Below are 27,802 nucleotides of genomic sequence, written 5' to 3'. Positions count from 1 at the left end.
GATAATTCCTGCCCACTAAGAATACCAAAACTACATCAGCAATTACGCAAATTTAGTTGAAAATTCCCCAATAATTCCGCATTCACGCACTGCATACGAATGATGCTCTATTCTACACCACTGAAGTCATTATGATGCCCCTTCGGCATTTGCCATGAATGAATGAATAATCAATTAGTCCATTTCTAAAAGAATCCTTTAATACACGTAAATATTGTGCCGCGAAATAGTGGTGAAGTATCAATCAACCCCATGTTGGGGGCTGAAACGTTAATACCCTTTTAAATATACTCAAGTGGTATTTATTCCCCGGCGGTTTGGTTTAATCTGCGCAAAGTGCTTGTTCATAATTCAGCATAAAAGTGATTTTTTTCTGCGAAGGCGAAGAGGGAATATGCCCGATTTTAATGGGATTTTTTTTTATTAAGCAGATTGTAGTGGTCGCAAACGCCCGTAAACTAGAATAACATAGAGAAATATTTGAAATAGTTAACCGAAAAAGTACGCAACTTTATGCGAAAACAACGGCTATAAGTACGTAACCTTCTAGATAAACACATCGTTTACCTTGTCCACCTCTGTGTCCCAAATTAAACCTTCTTTTATTTATAACATCGGAAAATATTGTTTTGGTGCCGTTGTTGTCATTTTATTAAAAATATATTTTACACAGTTCAAATAGAAATTTATTCTTGCAGGCACGGCCCGCATAACGTGTATAGAATGGGGCATTCTCTCAGAAAAATTTGATTCCGCGTGCCGTTCCTAATATCATGTTAATTCTCGTCGATCGGTCATCGATAGGAATATCGATGATAACGTGTCATAAATAAGGCTCCTATAATTTTTGGAAATAGATTTTAAGACAGGCACAACAAAATACTTACAGCTAAATACTGGGAACCAAGTTATTTACGCGGAAATAGCTTATCAAGAGATTGTTTATGGGGATTCTCAGAGAACTCGATTAAATTTGAAATCTATAAACAGTTTATTGACTTAGTAGACGTAAGATATGCGAGAGCATAACACCTATGAACATGCAACTGGAAAAATATGCCACTCACACGTTCAGTCTTTTTCGATTCGTTTATTTTTTTAATGCTATCACACTGAAATCTCTACGCCTATGCGGTTTTGGCTGAACTACACTAAACTCTCTACACCTATGCAGTTTTGGCTAAATCGCACTAGAACCCCTACACCTATGTGCTTTTACTAAATTATCCTAAAATCCCTCCGCCCATGCGGTTTTCTCCAAATTAGACTAAAATCTCGACACCTACGTGGTTGTGTCCAATAAAAAACCTACCCTTTATTCTAAAGGGTCATCGTTAAAAAAACGAAGTAGATGCTGAAATATCAGAGGCACGTCTGGGATCGATTCATCTGTTAGTCAGATGTTTGATGGTAAATAAGAAATGGTCTAATCAACGCTTAACGTTTACGGTTCACTGCCTACTAAGCAGATTTTTAAATCACCACCCGTTGCTTTCTCTCCGAATTTCGAATAGGCCAGTGGCGTTCGCAGAGGCGCGAAATTTTGGAAAACTTTTGAGAGTAAATGTTGAAGGAAGCGGACCATATGATTTGGTGATTTTTAGGATTTCATTACGCTAAAATAAAATTATTTACACCAATGCGCTTTTCCACGTTAAAAAACCTACATTTTGACCTAATTTCACAGTGAATTTTATATAGATCCGAGGCATTTGAAACGTTTGGTAGCACTTTCGATATTAATTCTGAAAGAAAATATACAAATCACCGAGTTTGGCAATTTGTATAATTTTATTCCACTAAAACGAAATCATCTACGCCAATGCCTTTTTCTCACTAAAAGACCGCATCTTGTTCCAATTATTTTGCAAATTTCGGAAACTTTTCTAAACATTTCCTGCAAGAAAATCTGTGAGTCGCTGAATTTGCTAGTTTTTAAAGTTTCGCTATGATAAAATGAAGCCCCCTACTCCAATGGGATTTTGTCCACAAAAACTTACATTATTTGATTCAGGCTACTGCGAATTTCTCATAAATCAGTGACGTCCCAGATGCGTAAAAATTTTATAAATTCTCTGAAATAAATTTTGCAACCGTAAGGTATAAAGTCTCAAAAACATGATATAATGTAAAATAATTATTGATATAATATTAATATAATAAATGAGCTGCGCTAATGCGATTTTCTTAACTTTCTCTGTGCATATCGCTTAGAATGGTGGTGTTCCAGAAGCGTGATGTTGGTACAGAGTTATTAAAAATGAATTTACCTAAATTCCTCTTCATAGGATTTGTAATTCATGTCCACTTTAAAAAATTCAAGTCTGCTTAACGTTAACTTCCTGTATCTCGAAATCTAAGCATTGCTAGTTTCACATGATCTTTTCTGTTTACTTCAGGCTTTGGTCGGCCTAAAAATGAGACGAATTTTATTTGATCGCGGGCAACTGTTGTCAAACTATTGTGCGAATTTGAAAAAGAAATTAACGCACGTGTGCGTAAAACTACTTTCTGCTGCAAATCAAAAATGTTTTATGCAATGAGTTTGGTTGTCGCACTAGTGCGGGAATGCTTTGAGGGCTCAGCTTAAAAAAAATGTTGCTTTAGATTTGTATCTGGATTTTTCTGGCTTACCGAAATTTTGCTTCTCGGAGAACGACCTTATACAGACACAAGCTCGATTCCGAGCTATTCCCTTTAAGCTTAAAGCGGACGTGCCGTTCAGGTTTCATGCCATGTTCCATCTCGCTCTCACCAAAGCGGAGGCGCGTTCTCCGTCTCCCGCTTTCGTTCCGTTTGTTTTGTAAAAAGTTGTATTCGAAAAATAAACTAAAAAATAATACCTTTCCTCCGTCGGGCCGTCTTGGGAGACTCGGCAAAATAAAACCTTTGAAAGAAACCTTTCCTCGGACATATTTTTTTGGTCGCATTGATTTTATTAGTGTTTGCGTTTGGGTCGGTTGGGAGGTGTCAGTTGAAATAAATCTCGATTTGAAAGTTAGAATAAGAACCAGGAAGAAACGGTGTAAAAGTAGCCAAAGTCATACCAGATCATACGTGGCTTAAAATTAAATTACAAGAATTTAAACCGCCAGGTTAAAAGTCGGCCAGGGCGCGGACCACTCGGTACCATAGAGGCATAAGAGTATTCAGTTTAGATTAATTGCTTTTTTTAATTCCAAAAAATTCATTACAAAGTATTTGGAGCGCTCAGTGAAAGGATGTGCCCTGGATATTTTGAGCGATCAGAGGGGGGAAAGAGCTAATTAAAATGCCCTTAAAACTATACCAAGCAATGTGGTTAAAAGCAGTCCGAGTTCTGAAGTAACCGGAACTCCTTAATGAACGAGGACATTTCCTTAAAAACACAAGTTAGGAAAGCACCAAGAAGTTATCAGAATTTTAAAAGAGAAAAATGCTAATTAAATGTTTACAGAACTAGAAAGCTGCAAAATACAAGGAAAATCTTAACTGCCGATATACCATTAACTTTTCATAGTGGATACTATCTGCTTTTTTCCCTGGATTGACTTTTTACCAAAAAAATAATAATGAAGCAGAAGGATTACCAAGTATTTTTAATCAAATCAAGTTGGTCAAATCAACAGAAATTACAGTCGAATGGCTCTCTAAAAATTACCCTCCAAAAATGTTTCTCAAAAAAGATTTACGTCCAAAGAAAACTGCTTTTTGGACTTCTAAAAACATTGTTCATTTTGACCTTCTTAATCAAAGCGAATCAATTCCAGCAGATATGTACACATCTATACTTGACAGAACCCACGAAAAATTGCACGAATTTCAGCCTCCTCTTGACAATTAAAAAGACCCGTTACTCCTTCAAAATAACGCCCATCCTCTACGACAAATATCACATGGAACTAATTGTCACTGATTGGCTGGGAAACTATGCATCACCCGCCATATTCTCCTGATTTGTCCCCTTCTGACTACTATCCGTTCAGAGCACTGGACAACAGTATGAGGGGAAAAACGTTCTCGGACCGCAACACCTTGAAAACATTTTTTTCTCATCCAAACCAGCTGATTTTTTATAAAAAAGGAACTCGGGACCTTGAGTCGCATTGGGGAAAGGTTTTACAGAGTGAAGGTGATTATTTTGATGAATAAATAATATTAAATATATTCGTTTCTTTTCTTAATAAAAAAAACGCCGGAATTTTTGCGGTACCTGGTATATTGTTTTGGATCATACTTATTGGAAAAGTGCAATATAATGATACAAATTTCATTCTCAACTGCTTTACACTAAAATAGGATATGTTACTATTAGGTAACGAGTGTATTTACAGTAGCAGATACTAAGGGAAATTTTATCGCGATTAAATTTCCATCAATATCTACAAGTGAAAAGTCCTTCAAAAGTGTCACAAATATATACCACTTAATTTATGTAATTTTTCTCTGAATACCACTCATGTACCCTGTTTTAGGCAATTTAGTGATACCGATACAGAAACAATGCATTGAAAATTATGAATTATTTTTAAAAAATGATAATAAAATAAAAATTGAATAAAAACGAAAAAATACGTTTTGATAGGAACCCAGGGGAGTTTCATTCATTTCTAATTCAAAATTTATTTTGAATTAGAAACGGCACTTGAGTGTGAGTTCAAACCGAAAGATCACTCACACCACAGATTAAAAATGGAACGGAAACGTCAAATCTTCCTTCAATCCGCACTTACACTTAAGTGCCGTTTCTGACTTTGATCCTTATACGAGCAGTTTTATACGTATTTATGTCACACACCTATGGGATACGACGAAAACGCCGAATTGGCCCCTAGCATTGGCAATAACTGAAAAAAAAATTAATCGTCTATCAGTTTATTATTGGTTTTGTTTCAGATAAATAGGATATCATTATGTAGCTAATTGATTTTATTTGGCTGACACTAAAATACACGAAATTGCTCTTTTTATAATAATCTTTTTATTGGGCGGAATGATGCTGATGACAAAACTGAGCGATCGATTTTTAAATAGAGATCCTTTATTGTTGATCTCTTTACTATCCTTGAAATATATTGAATAAATTTATTATGTAATATTTTGTACCTTCAAAAGTATACAGGGTGTTTGGTAGAGCCGTAGAAAATTTTCAACGGGAAATAAATCTATACTATAACTATATTTATCCTTCTTAGATTTTTATACGAAATAATTGGGTTGATGCAATTAAGTTCCCTTTTGGTGGTGTTAAATACTTTCCGCTTTCGGAAATGTTTTTTTAAATATTCTTAAAATGCATACTGACCAAGCAAATCAAAATTAATTAAAGATTATTATTACAAACAATTATGTAGACAAATTAACGTGTTAACATACTTTGGTTTCAATTCATTCAAGTACAACTATTACGCTACTATTAATTAATTTAATTTGCTAAACGAAACTCGCCATTTCTGATGCAGTTAGTTGCCCCCTCTCCTCTGCCCTCCCTACTCTCCACCCTTGGCCGATATTTCAAAAAAGATGAGATTTAGTGTTAGGATAAATATAGTTATATTATACATTGAAAATGGCCCCATCTATCTCCCAATTAAACTTTCTATCGCGCCACCAAACACCCTGTATACTTTAACTCCTGGGTTCTCCGATTTTTCAACGAAAAACTTCCGATTTTGCTTTCAGTTTCATCGAGCCGATTACTGATAGATGATACCGTGTCGCCTATCCAGCTTTACATCGTATGATTAGTGACCTTTCCACTGTCAGTTAAGATACTTTTCGAGTATACAGGGTGTGCGGAAATGGTGTTTTGAGCGGTGGTTCATTTATAGACAAAATCGCCATTGTTTCGTTACTTACAGAGTGTTAAACTCACCGAGAAAAGAGAAGCCTAATTCCATTTTCAGTCAGTCCCAGCCAGTTGTTGGGCTTGAAAATGGGCATAGTTGGAAGTCGTAAATCCTCTTTTTGTTAATGCAGGTTCAGTCGATATAACGGAATAACTCATTATGGGTTTTCCTATGCTTTTAGATAATTTGACCGAAAGCGGAAATTTCGTAAAAATTTCATTATGTCTCATATTGTGGAAACACGTCTCAGAACTGAGGTTTTACACTGCTTTTTCGCCTAATTTTTCCTACCATAAAAGAAATGGCCGAAATTTTTATAATAGATTCTCATCAATATTGGAAAAAACCTGACGATACGATATACGAATATCCCCTGGTTTAGTTTGATATAGTGAAAGGACCCAAATACCGCCTTATCGTGATAAATCTCTCATCCTTTGGAAAGTTGATGCAGTAGAGATTTTTAAATCACTGGCGGCGCTGCTCTAAATCGCTTTTTTTCATTATTAAAATTATGCTGACTCGCGGTTTTACTCATTACCATTCGGCAAAACTTGGACTTTTTGCCACGGTTCCCACAATTTCACTTTAATCCCTGAAGACCCCTTCGAAGAATCGATCTTCATACTTTGACAAGCCGGATCGGTCTTATAACTGCGGGCATTTGGTCTATTAACTGCGGGTTTTTATGCAAATTACCTTTATTGTTGTGTAGTTTCGGTTATCTAACGTCTGTCTGGGACCGCATGCTGAAATTAAGTCCTAGTTTTGCGTCATAATCGCCCGCATCTAGAAGGATAAATTGGCCTGTTAAATTAAAATAAATTGCCATATTTAAATGGGAAGTTTGCTGTTGGTCCGTTTCGAATCGAGGATTAAAGTTGATATTTACTTGTAGGCCTGAATGGAATTTACTGCTCATCAAGGTCGAGTTTTAGGAAATTTAAAGAAAGTCCAAATGATCACAAGGTTTTTTTACATAGAAACCATACTAAAACCATTCCATAATCATCATTCCTAAAATCAGCCAAATTTCCCATTAAATCGTTACGAATTTGCTAGTTCTAAAAACATCAATCTCCGTCTTAAAATATCGATTTTTGCCAGTTTAATACACTCTTCCAAAGGGTGAGTAGGTACATACATGTATATGCTAGAACTGCGTTTGATTCAATGCTGCATTCTAGTTTCGAATTTTCCTCCTGTATGCACACACCTCTTTTCCAAAAATTGATTTGGAATATTCAAAGTTCCCGCGAAAAGTCAAATACTAAACTCTGCCAATAGAAATTGGGAAAATCGTTCAGGTTTATCGTTAAACGCCAAATTCGGCTATGTCATAGTTTCGAGACCAATCATGTGCCGGCATTTGGTGGCCTCAGTTTATTCGTCTTTCATTTGTTTAATTATTCAGTCATGGCGATTTGTGAGAAATTAAAAGTGAAATGCTGAGTCCGAAGACCTTTGAAAAAGTAAACGTCACTATCTAGCAACTTAATGCAAAAAGCGATGGCAAGTACCCAGTTTTATTATTTAATTCTTTATGTTAAAATTGCTTTTAAGCGTATGTTATTTGAGATATTGAGGTAACATAACCTCAAGAAACTTCATATTCACTTTGTTACTTGAAAACGAAGACTGAAGCAATCTTTTTTGTTGTAAGCTCTTCTTCACCCAGTATTTGTGATTTCTTCCGCAATTTTTCATTGAAGACATTTAATATGCTTCGCCGCTATTAATAACACGTCTTCTCTCTCTATTGGTAGCAACTTTTCACAGCAGTGGAAACACTGAGTTATTCTTTCAGAAACTACCGCAGTTACAGGTTAGATGTATCAATTGACAAGTTACTTCGGTGGGCAGAAAAAGTTAATATATTTTACTGCCAGTTTCCGCTATGTGCAACAAAGGGAAGCACAAAGCAACAAAAAGTCCCTATAAGTTGCCGTAGTAGAAACGTGGCTTTAGAACGAAATTCGGTTGAATATAGTTCATTACGGTTCGATATAGTTAAATCCGATATAACCGAATTCGTATCTTCATATTAATAAAAAAGTTACCCACAGTCAACGAGATACGTAATGGGTAGTCTGTGTAATGTAAAGCTATTATGATTGTGTTGGAGAGATTCTAAAAAAACATGTCCAATGTGGAGGAACGAGGAAAACATTGGACAGCTGGAATATGTAACTAAACAAACAGAATAGTTTGGAATTCTGGAGTGAGGAAGAGAGCAGCAGCTAAAATTAATTCAATGTTCTTAGCTGCATTTCGAACCTTAACAAGTCATGTTTCCACGTTCCCATTCTCATAAAGTGAACGAATATCATTTTTCTTATACGTTCTGGTACTCTTATCTACATGTTCATAGCTTAAATTTTTCAAGTATCTTAAATGTATTCTATGAGTTCGTTTTTTTTTTGCTCCGGCCCAGCTCTTCAAGTTATAAGTGATAATTTCTGAAAAACAATACGAGCGGACGGTCATAAAATGAATCTATTCCATGGGACCCTCTACCACTTCGACAACTTGCTCGAGTAACACAAAAACCTATCACAGGTAAAAACCTAAAATTTGAGAAAAACTCCGGGGTTGGCACAAACCGCCCTCGTTCGGGAAGGGGCACCGTAGCCTCGTGAAACTTAAAAATGCCGCCGTGGGCCGTCGAATCGATACGAGGCTACAGTGTCACGTGGTGCGCGCGCCCACCAATCCAAGCAGAACACAGACGGATCTCATTCGTTCGCTTCGGCTTCGAATCTTCGAAACGAAAAACAGTTCGTCGCTGACAAAGCTCGTGTCGGTTCTGTGTTATCGCCGGTCGTAAGCTTACGTCCACGATGTGCTTTTAGTTGGTGGGTTGAAGTCTACTAGAATCACTATGATTGAAGATCCAACGCAACTTGTATACACGGAACTACCCCTTTCCATATTATCTACTAGCGCGTTGCTACGCAGTCACAGGTTCCAGCCGTACCATCGACTGCACCAACCGCAGTTTTTCCCCAATATCGTGAGACAGCACCAGCAACACCACGACTACTTGTCGTTGCATCAGAGAAACCTGGAGCGGTTCACCCACGAGAACGAGGAGGAGCAGGTCAGCTTAGTGGACCAGAGCAAGCCTCACATCTCCTGCCTCTACCCCGAAATCTTAGCCATCATTTTCAGCTACCTGGACGTCAGAGATAAAGGCAGAGTAGCCCAAGTTTGCACCACTTGGAGAGATGCGGCTTACCGAAAGTCCGTGTGGCGCGGAGTCGAGGCTAAGTTGCATTTACGAAGAGCGAACCCGTCCTTGTTCGCGTCATTGGTCAAGCGAGGAATCAAACGGGTTCAGGTCTTGTCGTTACGGAGGTCGCTGCGCGACGTCATCCAAGGCATCCCCAACTTAGAATCGCTGAACTTGAGTGGCTGTTATAACGTGGCCGATGTAGGGATATCTCACGCCTTAGTCAATGAAGTTGCCAGTTTAACCCAGCTCAATCTATCTCTTTGCAAACAAGTTACTGATAATTCCCTTAGCAGAATTGCCGAGTATCTGAAGAACCTCGAGGTATTGGAGCTGGGTGGCTGCAGCAATGTTACCAATACTGGGCTGGTCTTAATCGCCTGGGGATTAAAGAAGTTAAAAAGATTGAACTTGCGGTCGTGCTGGCATGTAAGCGATCAAGGAATTGGTCACTTGGCCTTAGGTAATCAATCGCTGGAACATTTAGGGTTGCAAGACTGCCAAAGACTATCAGACGAGGCATTAAAGCACGCCACAGGATTAACCTCCTTGAAGTCTTTGAATCTGAGCTTTTGCATTAGTATTACAGACAGTGGACTGAAACACATAGCGAAAATGCCGAATCTTCGCGAATTAAACCTCCGGTCATGTGATAATATTTCGGATATAGGAATGGCCTATTTGGCAGAAGGTGGCACCAGGATCACCTCCCTGGACGTGTCGTTTTGTGACAAAATCGGCGATCAGGCTTTAGTTCACATCTCCCAAGGACTGTTTAACTTGAAAAGTTTGTCGTTGAGTGCATGTCAGATCTCGGACGAAGGACTGGGCAAAATATCCAGCACCCTTCACGAACTGGAAACTCTGAACATTGGTCAGTGTTCTAGGATAACGGATAACGGGATAACGACGTTAGCGGAATCGCTGACGACACTCAGGTATATAGATTTATACGGTTGCACTAGGATTACCACTGTGGGACTTGGTAGAGTTATGAAGCTGCCCAACCTCAGCATCCTGAATCTAGGCCTGTGGCACGTTAGGTGAAACTAATTATTACCCTTTAAGTAGCTAGGAATTTTACAATATTTGCAATGGACATAGGTTATATAAAAGTTTTCCAATTTGGGCTCTGGCGGGGCTTTTACGCTCAAGGTACCCTAGTTTAAGCAAATACCAAAAATGTCATTAGGTTAACGAACATTCCGCCGCGTTGGTACTTGGGAGCGATCAGTGGAATGCCGACGTTACTATCTTCATAATTCCCCCCTTTTAATGACGTTTTTATTTTTTGGGTTCCACTTTGACCAGATAAGGTGGGCATTTGCTGCACATATTTACAAGGAGATTTTAATATGAGTGTGTTTATTATGATATTAAGTTTGTTGTTTTGTGTTTTAGAAACGTTTGAAAGTGATTGTTGAATGCATAAATACTTTCTGCTGAAAGTAGATTCTTGACATGATAAACAATCCGAAAAAAATTAAAAAATGTAAATACCATCAAAGATGAATCAAAAATAATCATCAACGTAATCTTCATCGCGTTTGTGACAAGAACAAATTTTCACAATTTCAATCTAGTGTTCAACTACTCAACTGAAATATGGATTTATAAACCTTGCGGTTCCCCTTGTTCGCAGTTCCGATGTTTTCACGTTATTTATTTTAAAAAATGTTGTTCACGGAGTTCGAAGATGGCATTTAATTAGTTTGGAATTCAGTATACGACACTTGGAACTGTGATCTTGGAATTTCACTTCAATTGGTTATCACTCTAACAAGAAACTGCAAAAAAAATTTGGTATATGAATGACATAGAACGTGTCGGAAACGATGAACAGCACGCTAACGGCGGTTTATGAACTGATGCGTTCTATTTCGTATGTTTATTTTTCCAATTGTAGAAACATGAAACGACGAACTTCATGCGAACGCTTCTCACATATCTCGGAATTCTGTGAACAGCGGGAATTACATATTTTATAAATCCACTTTTATAACTACTATAAGTACCTAAATTATTTCTGTTTTTTTCCTTTGGAACATGAATGACTTATTTTTTTAAGAAATTCGTGTTCTAGGATAAATTTTCGTATAATAATCCACACAGCTTTTTTGCATAGTTTTTTTGATTAAAAAAAACTGCTTTGAGAATGTTAAGAAAATGAGTATGGATATGATTTAGTACGTGCCTTAAGACATTCTATTTTTAAGGTTTATGCTTTTATACCACAGAATGAATACTTATATCGGAACGACCACAGGTGGTCCATTTTCCCTTTCCAACAATTATCAACAATTAATCTTAAATCCCAAATTTAACACAGATGAGTGCGATTGAATAGAGGAGTCAATTTTTAAATAATGATCTTTTTTTATTTTAAAATCTTCTAACTGAACTTGATAGTGTCATCAAGCTTTGGTACCAATGCATATAAGGCATGGCCTTTTTTCGTTAGAAGCGCAAACATTGAATAGTGACTCACTTCTTGCGTAAAATAATTTTTTAATTTTTTCAAAATTTTCAACAAAATTTATGCCATAAAATTTGGTAACAACTGTTTCTTACTTTTCTTTGTCAGAAGCATGGATATTTGAGACATTTTTAATCTTTCTTTTTTACCCTAAGAAAAAATACGGAACAGTAAGTTAATTAGTGCCTAATGAATATTTAAATTTTCAAACCATTTAACATATTTTTTTACCACAGAGCATGGTAGCTTTTAAATTTTTCTACTAATTACCAAAAAAACTGATGACTCATTACTTTTTTTTCAAAAAGAGACCTAAACTAATTAAATCTAAAAATTGTCAGGTATTTTTATGTTAGATCAATGACTCAGTTTATACAACATGATTTTTCAATTTTTTTAGCTACGTAATTCCATGTCACAAAAGATGAGCCAAACGAAAATAGTCTATTAAATTACTATGCAAGGATAATTTACATTTAACACAGCTTGACAAAAAAATATAAATAAATAAACACATACATATTTATATATTTATATTTTTATATAATGTTTACTTAAATGTCAAAAAATGGCACAAATAAATAACTAAATTTTGAACTTTCCAAATGTTGTAATGTACCTATTTGAGACTTTTCTCTTTCGAGATGAACGCAGATCGTTAATTGCTTTTCTTAGCAAGAAGGCTGAGTATTTCATCAAATATTTCAGTCATAAATTTGATTCAAATCTATGATTCAGTATTTGTTTAATGAATTTATAAGTTTCCAAGTCTGCCAAAGCATTTTTATGCTGTAGAACTCAACAGTGTTCAAACTTTTCTAACTTCCAAATGAATGAATAGTTGGTTTCACTGCAAGAATAATAAACATTTTAGTTATTTTAAGTTTCAAATTTGACACAGATTAATTAATTAACATTTGAGTAAGCAATTAATTTTTACACATTTAAAGGATTCATTGTAGTTTTATGCCACAAAAGATGACAGTGTTCAAACCCTTGTGATTGCTCAACGAACGCTCATTGCGTTTTTTTACTTGAATTACCTTACGTTGACATTACCTTTACCATATACCAAGCAAGTTTTGCAAATGAACATTTCTAACCAATCTCAATTATCTAGGTACCCAAAATATTCCCCAAAATGTTAAGCGAAACATAATCTGGATCATTTGATCAAGTAATGTGACTTATGTGAAACATGCACTTATATCATTCTCCATGTCTACTTTAAACTACGTGGTATTCTCATGGGTATTCCGTTTTCCGACGTCTTTTCCTTGTTAAATACCGGAATACCTGAACATCTTGTTGACTTCAATGAATTCCAGCAAGGATTCCATCACATACCAATGTTTTTTTTATTTAATTATTTGGCGTTTTGGTCGTTTTCCTCTTTTTACTGAGTTACTAATTCTGTTTCATTTCAAATTAGCCTCGAAATACATTAACGCATAGCCTCTTTAATATTTAGGTGAAGAGGACACCACGTCCTGAGATATCCATTGAATTTAATAGCCATACCTTTTTTACTATTATATAATGTTATTTTCGAATTAAAAAAACTTATTCACAATTCATTTTTACTGATAAAAGGTACTGTATTACTAATAAACTAATAATATTTAAAATAATTGTGGAAAATGACCACCATGAAAAATTCAAAGTTCAAACCCTTTTTTTTTGTAAACGGGCTGCTTTTAGTGAGAAATACTATGAGTACTTTTTATAGGTAGAAATTAATGAAGAAGTTTTTTTTTATTTTTAAATGAAGTACAATGAACAGCAAAAAAAAAGTAATGGCAATATAAAATTTAGGTATATCACAGTATGCAGCACCCTCTAACGGTACACAAAAAACCGAGTAAATATTTGAGTTTCCCATCACCCTGTATTTTCAATTAAAAGTTTCACGAACAAAAAAAAAGTTACATAGTTATACAGATACAAAAAGATTAAAAGTTATTTTATCAGTGTCTGAAAACTCGCCGTATCGGTCTGATTTTGAAAACAAAAGTTTGACAATCATATGATATTTTTAGAGAAACCTTCTGAAAATCTCTAAAATCGGTTTTAAGTAAAAGGGAGAAAGCCCTTATTGCTTTAGTTTTGAGACCCTCCCATGAACAAATTCAGAATTTACAATTTTCCGGAAAAGTTGAGAATGAACATGAAACCGTTTTTCCCTCCAATAATAAGCATTTAGAAAGAATAGGTGTAGTGTAATATAAATATTGTCCCACAAAACTGCCACATACTACAAATTCACATAATATCTGAAAAAGCAGTTGGAAATCGAATTGTTGAAAACCGTAAGCACCGCACGATGGGATTTTTTTTAATAAGACTAAAGCTTCATTCTAAAACTTTTTTTGAATCACCACGTATATATTAAAAAAGTGCTTCGGAGTGTGCCAGAATATGTATTTTGCATCTAAGTATCCAAAAATGCGAGCATTTTTTATAGAAACTTAACCCTCATTATTAATTGAATTTCTACAAGATTTTAATAATTAACATTAAACATTGTCAAAACCTGATATTGGATTATATCGCCAAACCGTCCAACTTATATGAAAAGTGATTTTTGCAAATATCATACTAGAACTTTTTTTATTGCAAAAACTCAACATCTAATTAAGTTTTGGTTAAAAATTTAGTTCTGAGTTCAAGTTGAAACAGATTACAGCCAATCAATTTATACTGTATTCAATTATCATCAAAGTCATGAAAATCCAGAAGAAAAACAAATGTTGAACATTTTAAAGTAATTTAAGATACTATAATATAATAGTGGAATAAAATGATTACAATGCTAAAAGTTAAAAAAGCATGTCCATTAACCTTGCAAAATGGGAAGATTTTCAAAGAATGCATTCATTGCTGAATTCATCATCTGCATCTGCTTCAAGCTTGGTTGATATCAACATACTTTTTCTTTTTCTTTTGCTGATAATTTGTTTTAGCCACTCCCGAGTAGTTGGTTCCAGGTTTAACTAGTACCTGGACAAGAGCGTCTTTAATTTCCTTTTGTGACTCTTCACCTTTTTATGTGTTGGTTGCTGTGGTGTTTTCTTGCAGCCTCTGTACTTTACTGGATGGGGGTCGCCACAATTTGCACATCTGGCCGAGATATTCATGGCTTTTGTACAGTCTCCGCTGTGGTGGCTTTCACCGCATTTAACGCACTTAACTGCTGCAACGCAACTCCTTTTGAAATGCCCAAATTTGTGGCACCTGTGGCATTATGTTAGTTCTGTATGGTGTCTTTGGGGTTCGATCTTTACGATCAAGTCATAGCACCTTTTAATGGTAAAGATCTTCCTTCTTCTCTTTCAAAAGTGGTACGGACTGACTAATCTAACGATCACATTACCAGTTCCTTTCAAGTAACGTAGTAGTTTTCTCAGGTTTACTAGATTCCTTATTATAGTACTCGATGACCCTTTCTTGCCCGCTCTGCCTTTAAGAAAGTACTGTATCCAGACCATAGTTGCTTGTGCCTACATATGATGTATCTATGGTATCAAAGTGGAGCACCATTTCTATTCTGACACGAGTGTTAGGTATGGGGTATCTATTATTTACTGTATCTTCTTTAAAAAAAAAGTCGCAACGAGTCAGAATCGGGTTTCGATGAGGGGCCACTGGCTGTCTCTTGTTCGGGAAATCAATTTCCCCAGAAAAAGGGTTTGAATAACACGCAGAGCCAGATTAGAACCGTGGTAGTGTGATCCTGCTGAAATCAGGTCTCCTGATTGTATCCATGAAAATTTTGAAGAGCAGGAGTTAAACCATTACTAATCATGTCGTAGTAACGGTGAGAATTCACCGTTACGGCGCGGCCTTCATCGTCTGCGAAAAAAACGGGTCGATTATTCCGGATGCCGACATCTCAGCCCAAACTGTGACTTTTGAGCTGTGCAAAGATCTTTGGTGTTTCTTTTTAGGGTTTTCTTCAGACCAATAACGATAGTTTGTTACTCGACGATTTAAATGATCCAATATATTCTCAATGAGATTTATGTCAGGTGATTAAGGTTGAGAATTTAGTTGGTAACGAGCTTGGTATGCTACTGTGATCAAAAAATAAGGTAAATTTATTTATAAAATAAAAAGTCTTTATTCTTTTAAATACATTTCGCCGCCTTTAAAGTACTCCCCGTCCGACACAATGCATTTATGTTATCTTTTTCCCAATTCTCTGTCAGAGAGGTTTTTTTCTGGGATGGCCTTCAACACTTCGGCTTTTATCTTCTCAATCGAAACGGTGTCTCTGGAGCGATCTTTTGAGTTTGTTGAACAGCCGGAAGTCCAACGGTACTAAATTAGGCGAATACGATGGTTATGGAACGATATGGGTCGAGTTTTTGGCAAAATGTTCTCAAAAAACCAATATAGTGTGGGAAGATGCATTATCGTGATGTAAAAGTCAAGAATTGTCTGTCCATAATTCTGGCCTATTTAGGCGAATAGTTTCACGCAAACGGCGCATAACGCTCAAGTAATATTCCTTGTTAACAGCTTAGCTTGGCGGAAGAAATTTATAATGCACAACACCGCAATAATCGAAGAAAACTGTCATCATGATCTTAATTTTTCAGGAAGTTTGGCATGATTTTTTCAGTTTTGGTTTACCTTTTGTACTACATTCTAGTTTTTTAGCTGGTGCTCTGTAACTGAAAGATGGTCCTTTAATTTCTTTTTGAGGGCCTTCTAATCTTTCTTTTTCTTTCCTGAGTCATTATGTATGGCTATTATCAATAAGATTTCTAAGTCGCTTGGATGAGGGGTTGTTCAATAAGAAAAAATCTTGAGTGTAATTATTATTATTATTATTACTACCCCATGGCATAGGCATGTGTCAGGAGAACCAATCGTGAATTTTTCTGCAATTTGCCGTCGCGTACACATAATTTTTCTTATCTATATATTCTAAACACCTTGAATGTCTATTGTCCATTGAAGGTAGCTGATTCCATGTCTAATCAACTAAACCAATTTTAATAAGTTTACCAGCATACCAGTCAATAATAGTTGATTTCCCTGGTGCAGAGTGTCCATAACGCTTATAAAGCCACCTGTTTGGCTTCAATAGTATTTTTCCCCATCAAAAAACAATGTTTAATCAACACACAAAATTTATTTTTATCCATTGTTTTAAAAATTACGAAACTGGGGTCACTAAAACCACTGTAACCTGTAAACTAATTGTCAGAATTTCATGAAATTTAGACACGTATAGTTTAAAGGTTGGCACTATCCAGAAATTATATAGGCTGACAACAGCATTGCCATATACAAGTATGTGTGAGACTTATTGAGTGATATATTATTCTATTATAATTTGATCCTGTTTGCTTTTTCTAACCAAAGTGCCGTGAACACCTTGGCACAATATTTTAAATTTTTTTGCAAGTTCCCACTCTGAATATTTTTCTTGGTACATTAGTGCATTGCGTTGCTCTAATATTAACTCTTTCCGTTTTAATTATACTACTTATACACTGAAAAACAAGAATATTAAGGTGTTTCAACAAACTGTTAAGAGCACTTGAAGAAAGGCTGGAAAATATATATACTAAACAAAGTTCTTTGGGTGTTTGGTGGTCAAAACTGAATAATTACAAAAAAAAATTCAAGCGCTTCCAAATTTTTGGACGGTAGTATATGTATTGTATGTGGTTTCATTCACTTTTTGTTTGTCTTCGGTTGATAAAGAAGAGTACGTTTTTGATGAAAGATTTTTAATCCAATAAAAGTGATCTTTAGGCTTAATATTAATATTATCTTCAGAATTAATGACACCAATTCTGATTTTACGAGGATAGTTCCAGAAGTACCCGACCTAACACTAAGAAAAAAATTGGAAAACATTACATAACTTCGGGCTCCGCTTCTTTATTATTGGCAAATCTCTTTCCAGTGAGTCATTTTTTCAAGTTCGGAAATAGAAAATAATCTGAAAGTGCTAAATCTGGCGAATAAGGTGGGTGAGGAAAAAGTTCGAAATCAAGTTGATTGATTTCGGCCATCGCGATGACGAAACTGTGGACTGGTGCGTTGTCTCGATGAAACAAGACTTTCTTTTTCGCCAAATGCGGACGCTCAAAGGCTACAATAAATTTGTATAATATTCTCCATTTATTGTTTTTTCTTTAGAGAGATAGTCAATCAAAATTATCACACGTGCATTTAAAAAAAAATTTACGCCATCGCCTTTCCTGTAGATGGAACGGTTTTAGCTTTCTTTGCAGCCGATTCTCTTCTTTGAGTCTATTGTTTTGACTGCTATTTCGTTTCAGGTGTAGAATGAAGAACCTATGTTTCATCCATGGTTATGAATCGACGTAAAAACTCGGATTTATTGTTGCGAAATTTTGCCAAACACTCCCTTGAAATATCCTCACGGCGGGGTTTTTGTTCAATTGTGAGGAATTGCGGCACCCATCTTGCGCACAGCTTTCTCATATCCGATTGTTCAGTCAAAATGTGATGTACAATACTTTTTGAAATGCCTATCATGTCTGCTAACTCGCGCAATTTTAACCGATGACCTTCCAGTACAGTTTTGTGGTTTTTCACCACAATTTCTGGAGTGGTCCATTGGGTCGACCACTGCGGACTTCGTCTTGGCATCTCATACGATCGCGTTTAAACTCTGCCATCTAATATTTTACAGTTGCCAATGAAAGACCAGATTCCCCCAGAGTAGAATCTAATTCCGTTTTAATGTTGGATGGACTAAGACCTTTCAAATGAAAGCATTGAATCACACACAACGTGGAAGTTTTGGATGGAACTAAGATGTGGAACATATGCATCTTAGTTATATGGACTGTTCCATCTAAAACTTCCACACTGTATGTATCATATACATATATATAGAGGAGGTCTACAAAGAAAAATCAGAATTAGTAGAAACGTTCTCAACACGTCTTCTCAGACATTTAAATTTACACCAAAGAATCTTTGCTTCTCGTTTCCGCTCTTGCATTATCAAGAAGTTAATAAAGTGTTATATTTTTGGCTCGCGTATTGTTATTCCAACCTGGCACACTACAAAAGTGGTGCCAGAAGGTAAGGTGTTAGGATGGATTAAAAAGTAGCAGTCTTGGGTTTGTTTTCCGTAGTAACGGTAATCTTTTTGACAGTCTTTTCTCTCTTAACTGATGAATGGAGTCTGGGCTTAGAAATTGCGGCGTCTAAATCTCTGACTTGGTCTAGCTGGTGATCAATTGTTGTTTCTATATCCATGTTTGCTTCATTATTAAGCTGATAAAATTTAGTAAAAGTTTTTTCTGCTTATAAAACTGATGCAGTCTAAAAGTGACAAGAATTTCCCCGGAAAACAAAAAAAAACTTCTTTTGAGAATTGGTAACGTCGCATCGTGTTTATTTCATTTCGATACCTACCTAAACAGCCGCATGAACTAGGTATACATTTTTGCACAGGTTTTTTGAGTCTGATAGGTTTCACAATCAAAATTCAAACATTGTGATTCTTATTTTATTATTTTGAAAAGCTACTTAGTTTTAAATTATTGTTGTCATTACTAATTAGCATAACATGTTACGTTAAACATTTTACACCACTCACATCACAATCAAAAACACAAATTTATTATTGTTTTTACTACATTAAATATTCGAAATGTCCGCCATTTGAGTCCATGCATGCACGACAGGGTTTTAACCAATGTTCCTGTACACGACGAAAAATTCCTGGCATATTCCTAATATGATCGGTGGCAGCGAAAATACGTTGTCGTAACTGGTTTTCATCCCTTACTTCAGCGGCGTAGACCAAATTTTTCACGAAACCCCAAAAGAAAAAATTCAAAAGATTAAGATTTTGAGATCTGGCAAGTCAATGATTAGGAGTATTTATTCATAACCATCTATTTTGAAAGTTATTACTTAAGTGTTCGACAACTGGATGACTTATGTGTGTAGGAACTCCACCACATTATGGCACGTATTTGAACAGGCACATTCTCTTACAAGTATAGAAAATCAACGGTTAAAACTCTTAAATAATCCGTTTAACTGTGGAGGTAAAACAAAATGCCCAATAAGCTTCCTGCCCACAAATTTATTGAACTTTTTTTTTCAAAAATTGCGTGAGGATTTTCATCTGCCCAGATATGAAAATTGTGAAAACCCAAATTCCATTTCTTGTGAAACAAGCTTTGTCAGTTGATAAAATACTAAACGATTTTTTTTATTGCTAAGTACAATATTTACAAAATTGTTGCCTCGGTGCAAAATCAGTAGGTAAAAGTGCTTGAACTATTTGTACATGAAAAGGATAGAGCAATTGCTCCTTTAGCGTTCTATGAACAGTCCAATTAGAAACACCTACATGGCGAACAATACTCCGGGTATTCCTCGTTTAATCCTCTTCAACAATTTTGAAAATTTGGTCTTCGACTTAAAAGTCAACTTCTCTCTGTCGACCTTGTCCTTGAATTGTAGGAATAACACTATTTGTATCCAGAAGCCTTTGTGAAACTTGCACAAATGTTTGTCGAACTGAAAGTTTTGCTTTCTGGATAACGATTAGCGCAAATACTTCTAGCTTCTTCGGAATTTTGTAACGCCTCTCCATAAATCAAAAGCATGTCATGATACTCGCGTAAAGAAAACATTTTCATGTAGGTACTGTTCATAAGTCGGAATTAATTCACGTACAGCTCTCCCAAATTAACTTTGCAGGTGAGGTGTTGCGTGTAATGACAGAGGAAGCATTCGAATGAAGAATGAGATCACACTAAAATATTAAAAGTCTGGAATGACATACAGTTCATAGCAAAAATGAAAAGTAAGGGCGGTTTTATCTTGTCCCTTCTCTCTGGGCCCTAATGGGCTCCATTTGTCCATAGGGCCAGGCGTCTTCGCGCCGGATAATATGTCAGATAAGATGAGATTAAATGTAGAGGACTACAGAATAACGTAGGTGGCTACATAACTCAGATGTTATTAAGGTACTAGTCCTACTTGTTTACTGCACTGTCAATACTTTATCGCCTCATCCGCAAAGTTAACTTGGGCGACTCTTTAAATGGTCAGGTTTTATCAGTTATCGGGCATTAAGAAATTGCAAAAAATAATCATAACAAAAATAAAGTTCTTTATCTCGGTGATGTTCAGTGCAGCGTTGCTGCTTAAGTTTACTTTTACCGCGTAAGTTTTATTATTAGTTATTAGTTGCTTTTATCAATATTATTGTTGAATAATTATAACTTTTTTTGTTACACGGCAAACAATCAACATCTCTCAAGTATGCCTTCAATATTCTATTAAAATTTTAAAACTTCTCATAGCTTTTCGGTTACAACTTTAACATTTTTTTCTAACTTAGGTTTCCGACCCCTACTGTACGGAACTTTTTTGTTCAAAATGATGTTCTTAATCATCGGTTACATTTACGGAAGTTATTGCTCTAACATCTTGTAGATGAGGCAGTTTTCAGATTTTTAACTATATCTTAATATCGCTTTGGCATTGACCTTATTAATTTTGTAATAAAGACCGCATCCATGTTAGACTATGCTGTTTTCAAAGTCTTGAACGATTCTTTATTCTTACGAAAAATTTGTTCTCTAATTTTCTGACCTAAGATTTCCCAGAGATTCCCAATTCAATTGAGATTACGAAATAATGAAAGCCATTCCAAAATACTTACATTTTCTTTTTTAAACCATGCCTTGTCGTACCTAAATGTGTATTTCGGGTCATTATTTTGTTAGAAAATATAACTTAAAGATATAGTCTTATCAGCGTATGGCAGCATTTGGCTCTCCAAGATTTCTTTGTATTGAAACCTGTTCATGTGGCCTTCTATTTTGTAAAGTGGACCAACACGATGGGCCGAAAAACAGCCCCAGGCCATAACTGATCCACCTCCGTACTTGACTGTTGGACATGTATACTTAGAGTTAAGTTGTTCATTTTTTGGACCATCTTACATATGCCATGCTATTATTATTCAAGACACGAAACTTTGATTCATCACTCCAAATCCCTTTTTTCGAATCATGATCAATCTGTTCAATTGTACAAAATTTAGACGGGCACGTCTATTTTTCTTTGATAGAAGATGTTTTTAGCCCATCTTCTGCCGAATAACTTAGCTTCTAATAATCTACTTCTCGCATTTCTATAAGTTACTTCAATTCTAACGTCTTTAGAAATACGCCACTTTATCTTATTGGGTCCAAGAAAGGGTTTGCTCTTGGCAATTTTTAAAATTTGTTTGTCTTAGTAGCGATTTGTTTTTCTGGGTCTTGTACTTTTTTTTTACCAAAGTGTTCCTAAATACACGATATTGTTGAATAATTCAAGAAACAATGGATTGATTCAAATTAAATGTTTTTGCAATATTACTTTGCTTTTAAGTACTCGCATATGTATAAATAAACAATACATTTTTTATATCAACACAAAAATGTTTTCCTCTAGACATTTTGACCAGCACAATTTCACAATTGAAATGACTATACATGTGTATAATCAAATATATGTTAAATCTACATACGAGTTATATTCAAATATAAACGGTAATTTTTGTTTACACATTTATTTATCAATAGTATGCAGAAATAAGACGTTTAATTTTTCTCTATATAGCCTCCTTTCAGTTCTACACACTTTTGCCAACGGTTTGTAAACTTAAACATTCCTTGTTCGTAAAAAGATTGAGGGCGCGTCGTCAATTACTCGCGCACATGCTCCTCGACGGCATAATTGTTTTAAAATCGTTCACCTCCAAGCGATTCTTTCATGGGCGCAAACCAAAAATAGACGCAGGGTGACAAATCTGGACTATAGAGAGGGTGGTCGAAGGTTACCCAGTGCATTTGCTCTAACTTGTCCCTTGTTAAGACCGCGGTGTGAGGCCTAGCATTGTCATGGAGAACGATGACGTTTCTCATCGACATACCTCGTCTTTTCTGACGGTAGACGGCTTTTGTTGACTCTAACAGCTGGCAACAGGAAGCCGCGCTCACCGTTCGCCGATCGTGAAGAAAATCAATGAGTAAAACTCCTCGATAGTCTAAAAAAACTAAGATACAAGTTTTGGTTTTTATTGACCAGGCTGCATCCTTTCTTCGCCATTTTAGGTTCCGGAGTGTAATGGTGAACCCATGTCACATTCCATGTGATGATGCATCTCAAAAAATTCTCCTCTTTTTGCCGGAATCGATTCAGAAATCTCTCGGAGATTTCTAGCCTCCCTTGTTTTTGAATTTTGGTTAACAACATAGGAACCTATCGAGCGCTAATTTGTCTAAATCCAAGATATTCGTAGATGATCGTATAAATACTGTCAACACTGACACCCGTCTTCGATACAATTTCCCCTACAGTCAACCGGCGATCGCCTTTGAAAAGCTCTCGAATAACATGCAAGTTATCCTATGTGAGGCTTGACCTAGGGCGTTGATCTTGGCTTGTATTTTCTACTCTTTTTCGGTCGCCCTCAAATTCCCTGGCCCAAATAAACACTCGGTTCTCAGACAGTATACCGTTCCCAAACTGTGCCTTCAAACACGTTAAAATATCCGAGGGCTTAGCCCCTTCCTTGGTTTAAATTATATAATAATCCGTTGTGCGACGGACGAAAGAACTTCCTGCTCACTCATGGCTGTACTGAGGACAGAACGGAACAGAGTAGCTAATCAGCTGGTTGCCTTTCCCTAACAGATCGACCTTCAATACCACATGGCGCCATCCAGTTTAAGACTGCTTGCTGAGAAGACCAACAAAATTACCGTTTATATTTGAATCACCCTCGTATCTCTCCTCGTGTAACAATTTATTCTACTTTTTTTCACCTCAAAAAAGTATAAGCAGTATAAAAACCCGCAATAAAATAAATGTTGATAACTTTTTATCCTTAATGTATTTGTACATACGGTATAATAAATCTATATTTAAATCAGTACTAATAACTAAGCTCTAATTATATTATTTTTTTAAAAGTTGCTTTACATTTTTCCATTACTCTACTACTGTACTACTGCTTTCCACTACTATACTATTGCTTTCCACTACTGTACTATAAGGTGAACAAATAAATCATCACGGTAGGGCCTACAAAAAATAAGTCGGAGATAAGTACGGATGCGATAGCAGTGGTTCGAAATGTTGCTGAATGGTCCAAATCAGAACCACATTAACCACATACATGTACAGCGGTGGCCATAGAAATAGGACACTTCAAAAATTTAAATTTTTTATTTCTATTAATAACGAGATAAAAAATGAGAACACATTTAATAACAAAGAAAATAATCTACAAAAACATATAATAATTTAACGAAAAATAAATAAAATTCTTTAATAGAAACAATGAAAACAAAATAAATATGCGGTCATACAAATAGGATTGTTGAAAGATTATCAAAAAAAAGGAACAAAATTAGCAACCGAATATTGCCTAACGCCTAATACAAGGGTGTATCAAATATAAATAGAATTCGTTTTGTGACAAATTCCGACTTTATTTAATTAAACTAAAAAACATATGTTACTTTTCTACATAGCCTCCCACCCTAGAAATGCATTTTTCCCATCGGATTCGAAGCTTTTTTATTACGTTATCATAGAAACTCTTCGGACGTTCCTGTAGCCATTGGAGCACAAATGCATCCACCACATCGTTGTCGTCGAAACGTTAGCCCCCAAGCGCTTCTATGAGAGATCTAAAAAGATGGAAGTCACAAGGAGACAAGTCGGGACTGTATAGCGAATATTCCAGCGTTTCCCAGCCTAATGCATCCAATTTTTGCCTTGTGGTACTGGCCGTATGAGACCCGGCATTGTCATGCTATAGATTGACACTTCTGACCGATTGCCTCTTCTTTTTTCTTCGGAATAACAAGTTCGCTGCATCCAGTAACCCACAATAATATTGCGCATTAATCGTGTGTCGATCATGAAGAAAATCAACGTGGAAAGCACACTGCTGATCAAAAAAAATTGTTGCCATTACCTTTCCGGCTGACAAGCGCGTCTTTGCCTTCACCGGTCCCCTCTTGCCGCTTCTTTTCCACTCCATACTCGCCTGTTTCGACTCGGACGTGTGGTAGTGTACCCAAGTTTTGTTACAGGTGACGATTCTATTCAAAAAGGCTTCATCTTTTTGCTGGAATCGATTGAGGAGTCGCTGCGGCATTTTCCAGTCGATGTTGCTTGCGATCCTCCAATAACAGGTGGGAAATTCATCTAGCGCACACTTTGCGCGTTTTCAAATCATCCGTTACGATTCGGTGGACACTTTCATAACTAATATTCAGTTCCTCAACGATTTCCCAGAGAGTTATGCGCTGATTTTTCTCCATAAGATTTCTAACAGCCTCAATATTGGCATCAGTTACACTTGTCCTTTGGCGGTGAGGGTGGGTCTCATTCTCGACCTTTTCACGCCCTCCAGAAAATTCTTTAAGCCATGCAAACACATGGGTTTTTAACAGGGTGTTATCCTCGAAATATGCCTGTAATCGTTGCAAAATTTCAATTGGATTCACCCCCTCCTTTACCAAAAATTTAATTATAATCCGTTGTTCCACGGAAATATGCACTTCTGACTCGCTCATGGCTTCCTTGCTTACTAAAAGCAAACGAGCAAATTGCGGTTGGTTATCCCCTCTTCCTAACAGTACAGGCCATCTGCGCAGCAACTCCTTTAAGGTCACGGACCACTCCATAATTAAAGAAAAAAATAGTTCCATTTATATTTGATACACCCTCGTATTTGGTTGCTTCCCCCTTTTGGGCAATCATTGTCTTTGATCTTTTAGGTATTGATCTTAGTAAGCGCTGGCAGAGCTCAACAGGAATTGCTCCCCATTCCCGTTGGACTGTGGTTCTTTGTTATTGATCTGATGACCCCTCACGGCAACTTTAAGGTGTCCACAAAGATTTTCAACTGGGTTTAGATCGGGCGATTGTGAAGGCCATGGCATAACCGGAATTGATTAATCGTGAAAAAATTGTTCAATTCGCCTCGCCGTATGTTTCGGATCATTATCCTGTTGATATTTCCAAATTAATGGGATTTCTTCCGAAGCATACGGTAACATAACATATTTCATTATTTTAAGGTATTCTTCTTGGTTCAGGATCTCTTTTATCCAATAAATGGGACGAACACCAAACCAAGAGAAGCAGCCCCACAATTTTGTATTGCCACCTCCATGTTTAATGGTTTTTTAAAATGTGTTTTGGAAGCAATTCCTGTTTTGCTAGCCGCCTCACGTACAGTCAGCCATCCGAACCAAACAAATTAATTTTTGTTTCGTCTGAAAAAAGAACATTTTGCCATATTTTCATGTTGTCATCTTCGTTTTCAAATCGAAGATGATTCTTCGCAAATTTTATTCTTTTTAATTTGTTTGATTTCAACAGCAATGGTACCTTTCAATCACGTAAATGAACTTCTTGTAATCGTCTTCTGATAGTTGTGGAACTTATTTCCAATTTCAGCTTTTTTTGAAGTTGTTTGGAGCTCATAGAGATTTTTTGGGTTTCTCACTTTATTTGGCGGTCAGTCAGAACCATTGTTTTCCTTCTACGACCGCGATTTTCCTTTTTTTCCTTGTATTTGAAAGCATTTATTGTCAAGGTTTTTCGATCTTCCTAGTTTCCGAGAAATTTCGCGAAGGGAATTGCCTTCATCTCTGAATGTTCGTATTTTAACTCTTTCGGCTAAAGAACAGTGATTTTCATGCCCCATCTGTTTGTTTATAAATTATTAAAATGCATTAAAATGCTTCAAAGTGGTTAATTAGACCTACCTTTCAATTGTTATCCTATTGAATAGAGAATTATAAAAATTATTAAAAAAATAACAAGTTCTTAATACACTGGTCCTATTATTATAGCCACCTTAGCTTTGACCGTCTGCACGAAACAAGGAAAGTACAATTCTAGTATCAGGTAAATTTCCTGGTTTTTGTTGACACATCCAATTACCAACATTGTAGAAATTTGGGGCCCTAGTTGAAACAAGGTAGAATGACTTTCAATAGCCTTTTTTCCATTTTTGAAGTTTAACTGGTAGTGGTCCTATTTCTATGGCCACCACTGTATATACAGTATATTTCACGACACTAGCAATATGCAGGAGTGTATGCTTCCATTTATAGTATACAAAAAACGAAGTAAACAAACAGTGGAGATCAGCTATCGTACTGCATGAGCTTTTTAATATTGCCGGCTTGCTTTTAAATAGCCAGGTTGCTTGATTGTTATTTAAAGTTTGCTATCAAAACTAATTCAAATAATTTTTCTTTTCAAAATTAAATAAAGTAAATACAACTCTTAAACATGAAACGAAATAAAATTTTAGAAATAAACAAAAAAATAAATATTTAATCAATGAAAAGTAAAATAAAAACTAAAACTAAATTAAATGTTCAAATCGGCCCCCTTCTTGTGCAGAACAGTAACCAAGCTGGTCATAAAAATTCCGCCGCATGTTTACAAGTCTTTCTGGGGTAATAGTTTGCATGCAATTCCGAATATCAATTTGCAACTCTTTTAAATTATTAGCCCTAACACCCTCAAATCTGTAAATTGTAGATTTAACATAACCCCATATGATAAAAATCTGCAGGAATTAAATCAGAGGATTTTACTGGCAACAAAATATTGCCTCATCTACTTATCACTTTGTTTCTAAAATGTCCTTCAAGACTTTCTCTAACAAGAGCGGCATTGTGGGTAGAATAACCATTTTGCTGAAACCATACACATCTCCTCTTGCTGGATTGACGGAATAATTTATATCTGGAGTAGGTTGAGGTATTTCAATCCGTTCAAAATATGTTGTTCAATGAAAAACGGACCAATTACATGATCACCTAAAATACCCTCGCAGACATTAAGTTTTTGAGGATATTGGGTTCATGCATTGTACGAATTCGTGCAAATTCGCCCTTAACCAGTAACGAGTGACGGCTGGATTAACGTGACCCAATAATGGAAAGGTCTATTCATCCGTAAAAAGGATGTTTTTGGTGAAATTTTCATCATTATTCGCTCTTTTCATTATTGTTTCATAAAAAACCAGCCGTTTCTCTAGGTCTTCAGGAAAAATTTCATTCGTTTTATACACTTTCTATGAATTATATCCGTTTTTTCGGAAAACTTTGTGGACAATTGCACGTGACACATCTAATTGATCAGCTATTTCCTTACGGGACTGATCAGGATTTTCCTCAACACTGGCACAACTCATAATTTCCTATTCTTCCCTTT

The 27,802-nt window shown here is 36.0% G+C and overlaps 3 protein-coding genes across 3 annotated transcripts in view; 1 reads left to right on the top strand and 2 right to left on the bottom strand.

The window, feature by feature from the left end:
* Nucleotides 1-27,802, bottom strand: part of Nup44A (nuclear pore complex protein Nup44A) — a 240,627-nt gene that overhangs the window by 73,122 nt on the left and 139,703 nt on the right. The gene's annotated exons all lie outside the window — the stretch shown is intronic.
* Ppa (Partner of paired) lies at nt 8,585-10,245 on the top strand. The gene has a single exon (XM_066406632.1). It carries the CDS (start codon nt 8,710-8,712, stop codon nt 10,105-10,107), a length of 1,398 nt encoding a protein of 465 aa, XP_066262729.1. The 5' UTR covers nt 8,585-8,709; the 3' UTR covers nt 10,108-10,245.
* LOC136419639 (protein GVQW3-like) lies at nt 24,763-25,248 on the bottom strand. The gene has a single exon (XM_066406131.1). It carries the CDS (start codon nt 25,246-25,248, stop codon nt 24,763-24,765), a length of 486 nt encoding a protein of 161 aa, XP_066262228.1.

The sequence above is a fragment of the Euwallacea similis genome, chromosome 3, assembly GCF_039881205.1.
Source record: "Euwallacea similis isolate ESF13 chromosome 3, ESF131.1, whole genome shotgun sequence".
Lineage (NCBI taxonomy): Eukaryota > Metazoa > Arthropoda > Insecta > Coleoptera > Curculionidae > Euwallacea > Euwallacea similis.
The sequence above is the reverse complement of the archived record's forward strand: the minus strand, read 5'-3'. Positions and strand labels throughout refer to the sequence as shown.

Coding starts and splice junctions, on each gene's coding strand:
- LOC136419639 (XM_066406131.1), bottom strand. CDS start 25,248: ATGGAGTGGTCCGTGACCTTAAAGGAGTTGCTGCGCAGATGGCCTGTA.
- Ppa (XM_066406632.1), top strand. CDS start 8,710: ATGATTGAAGATCCAACGCAACTTGTATACACGGAACTACCCCTTTCC.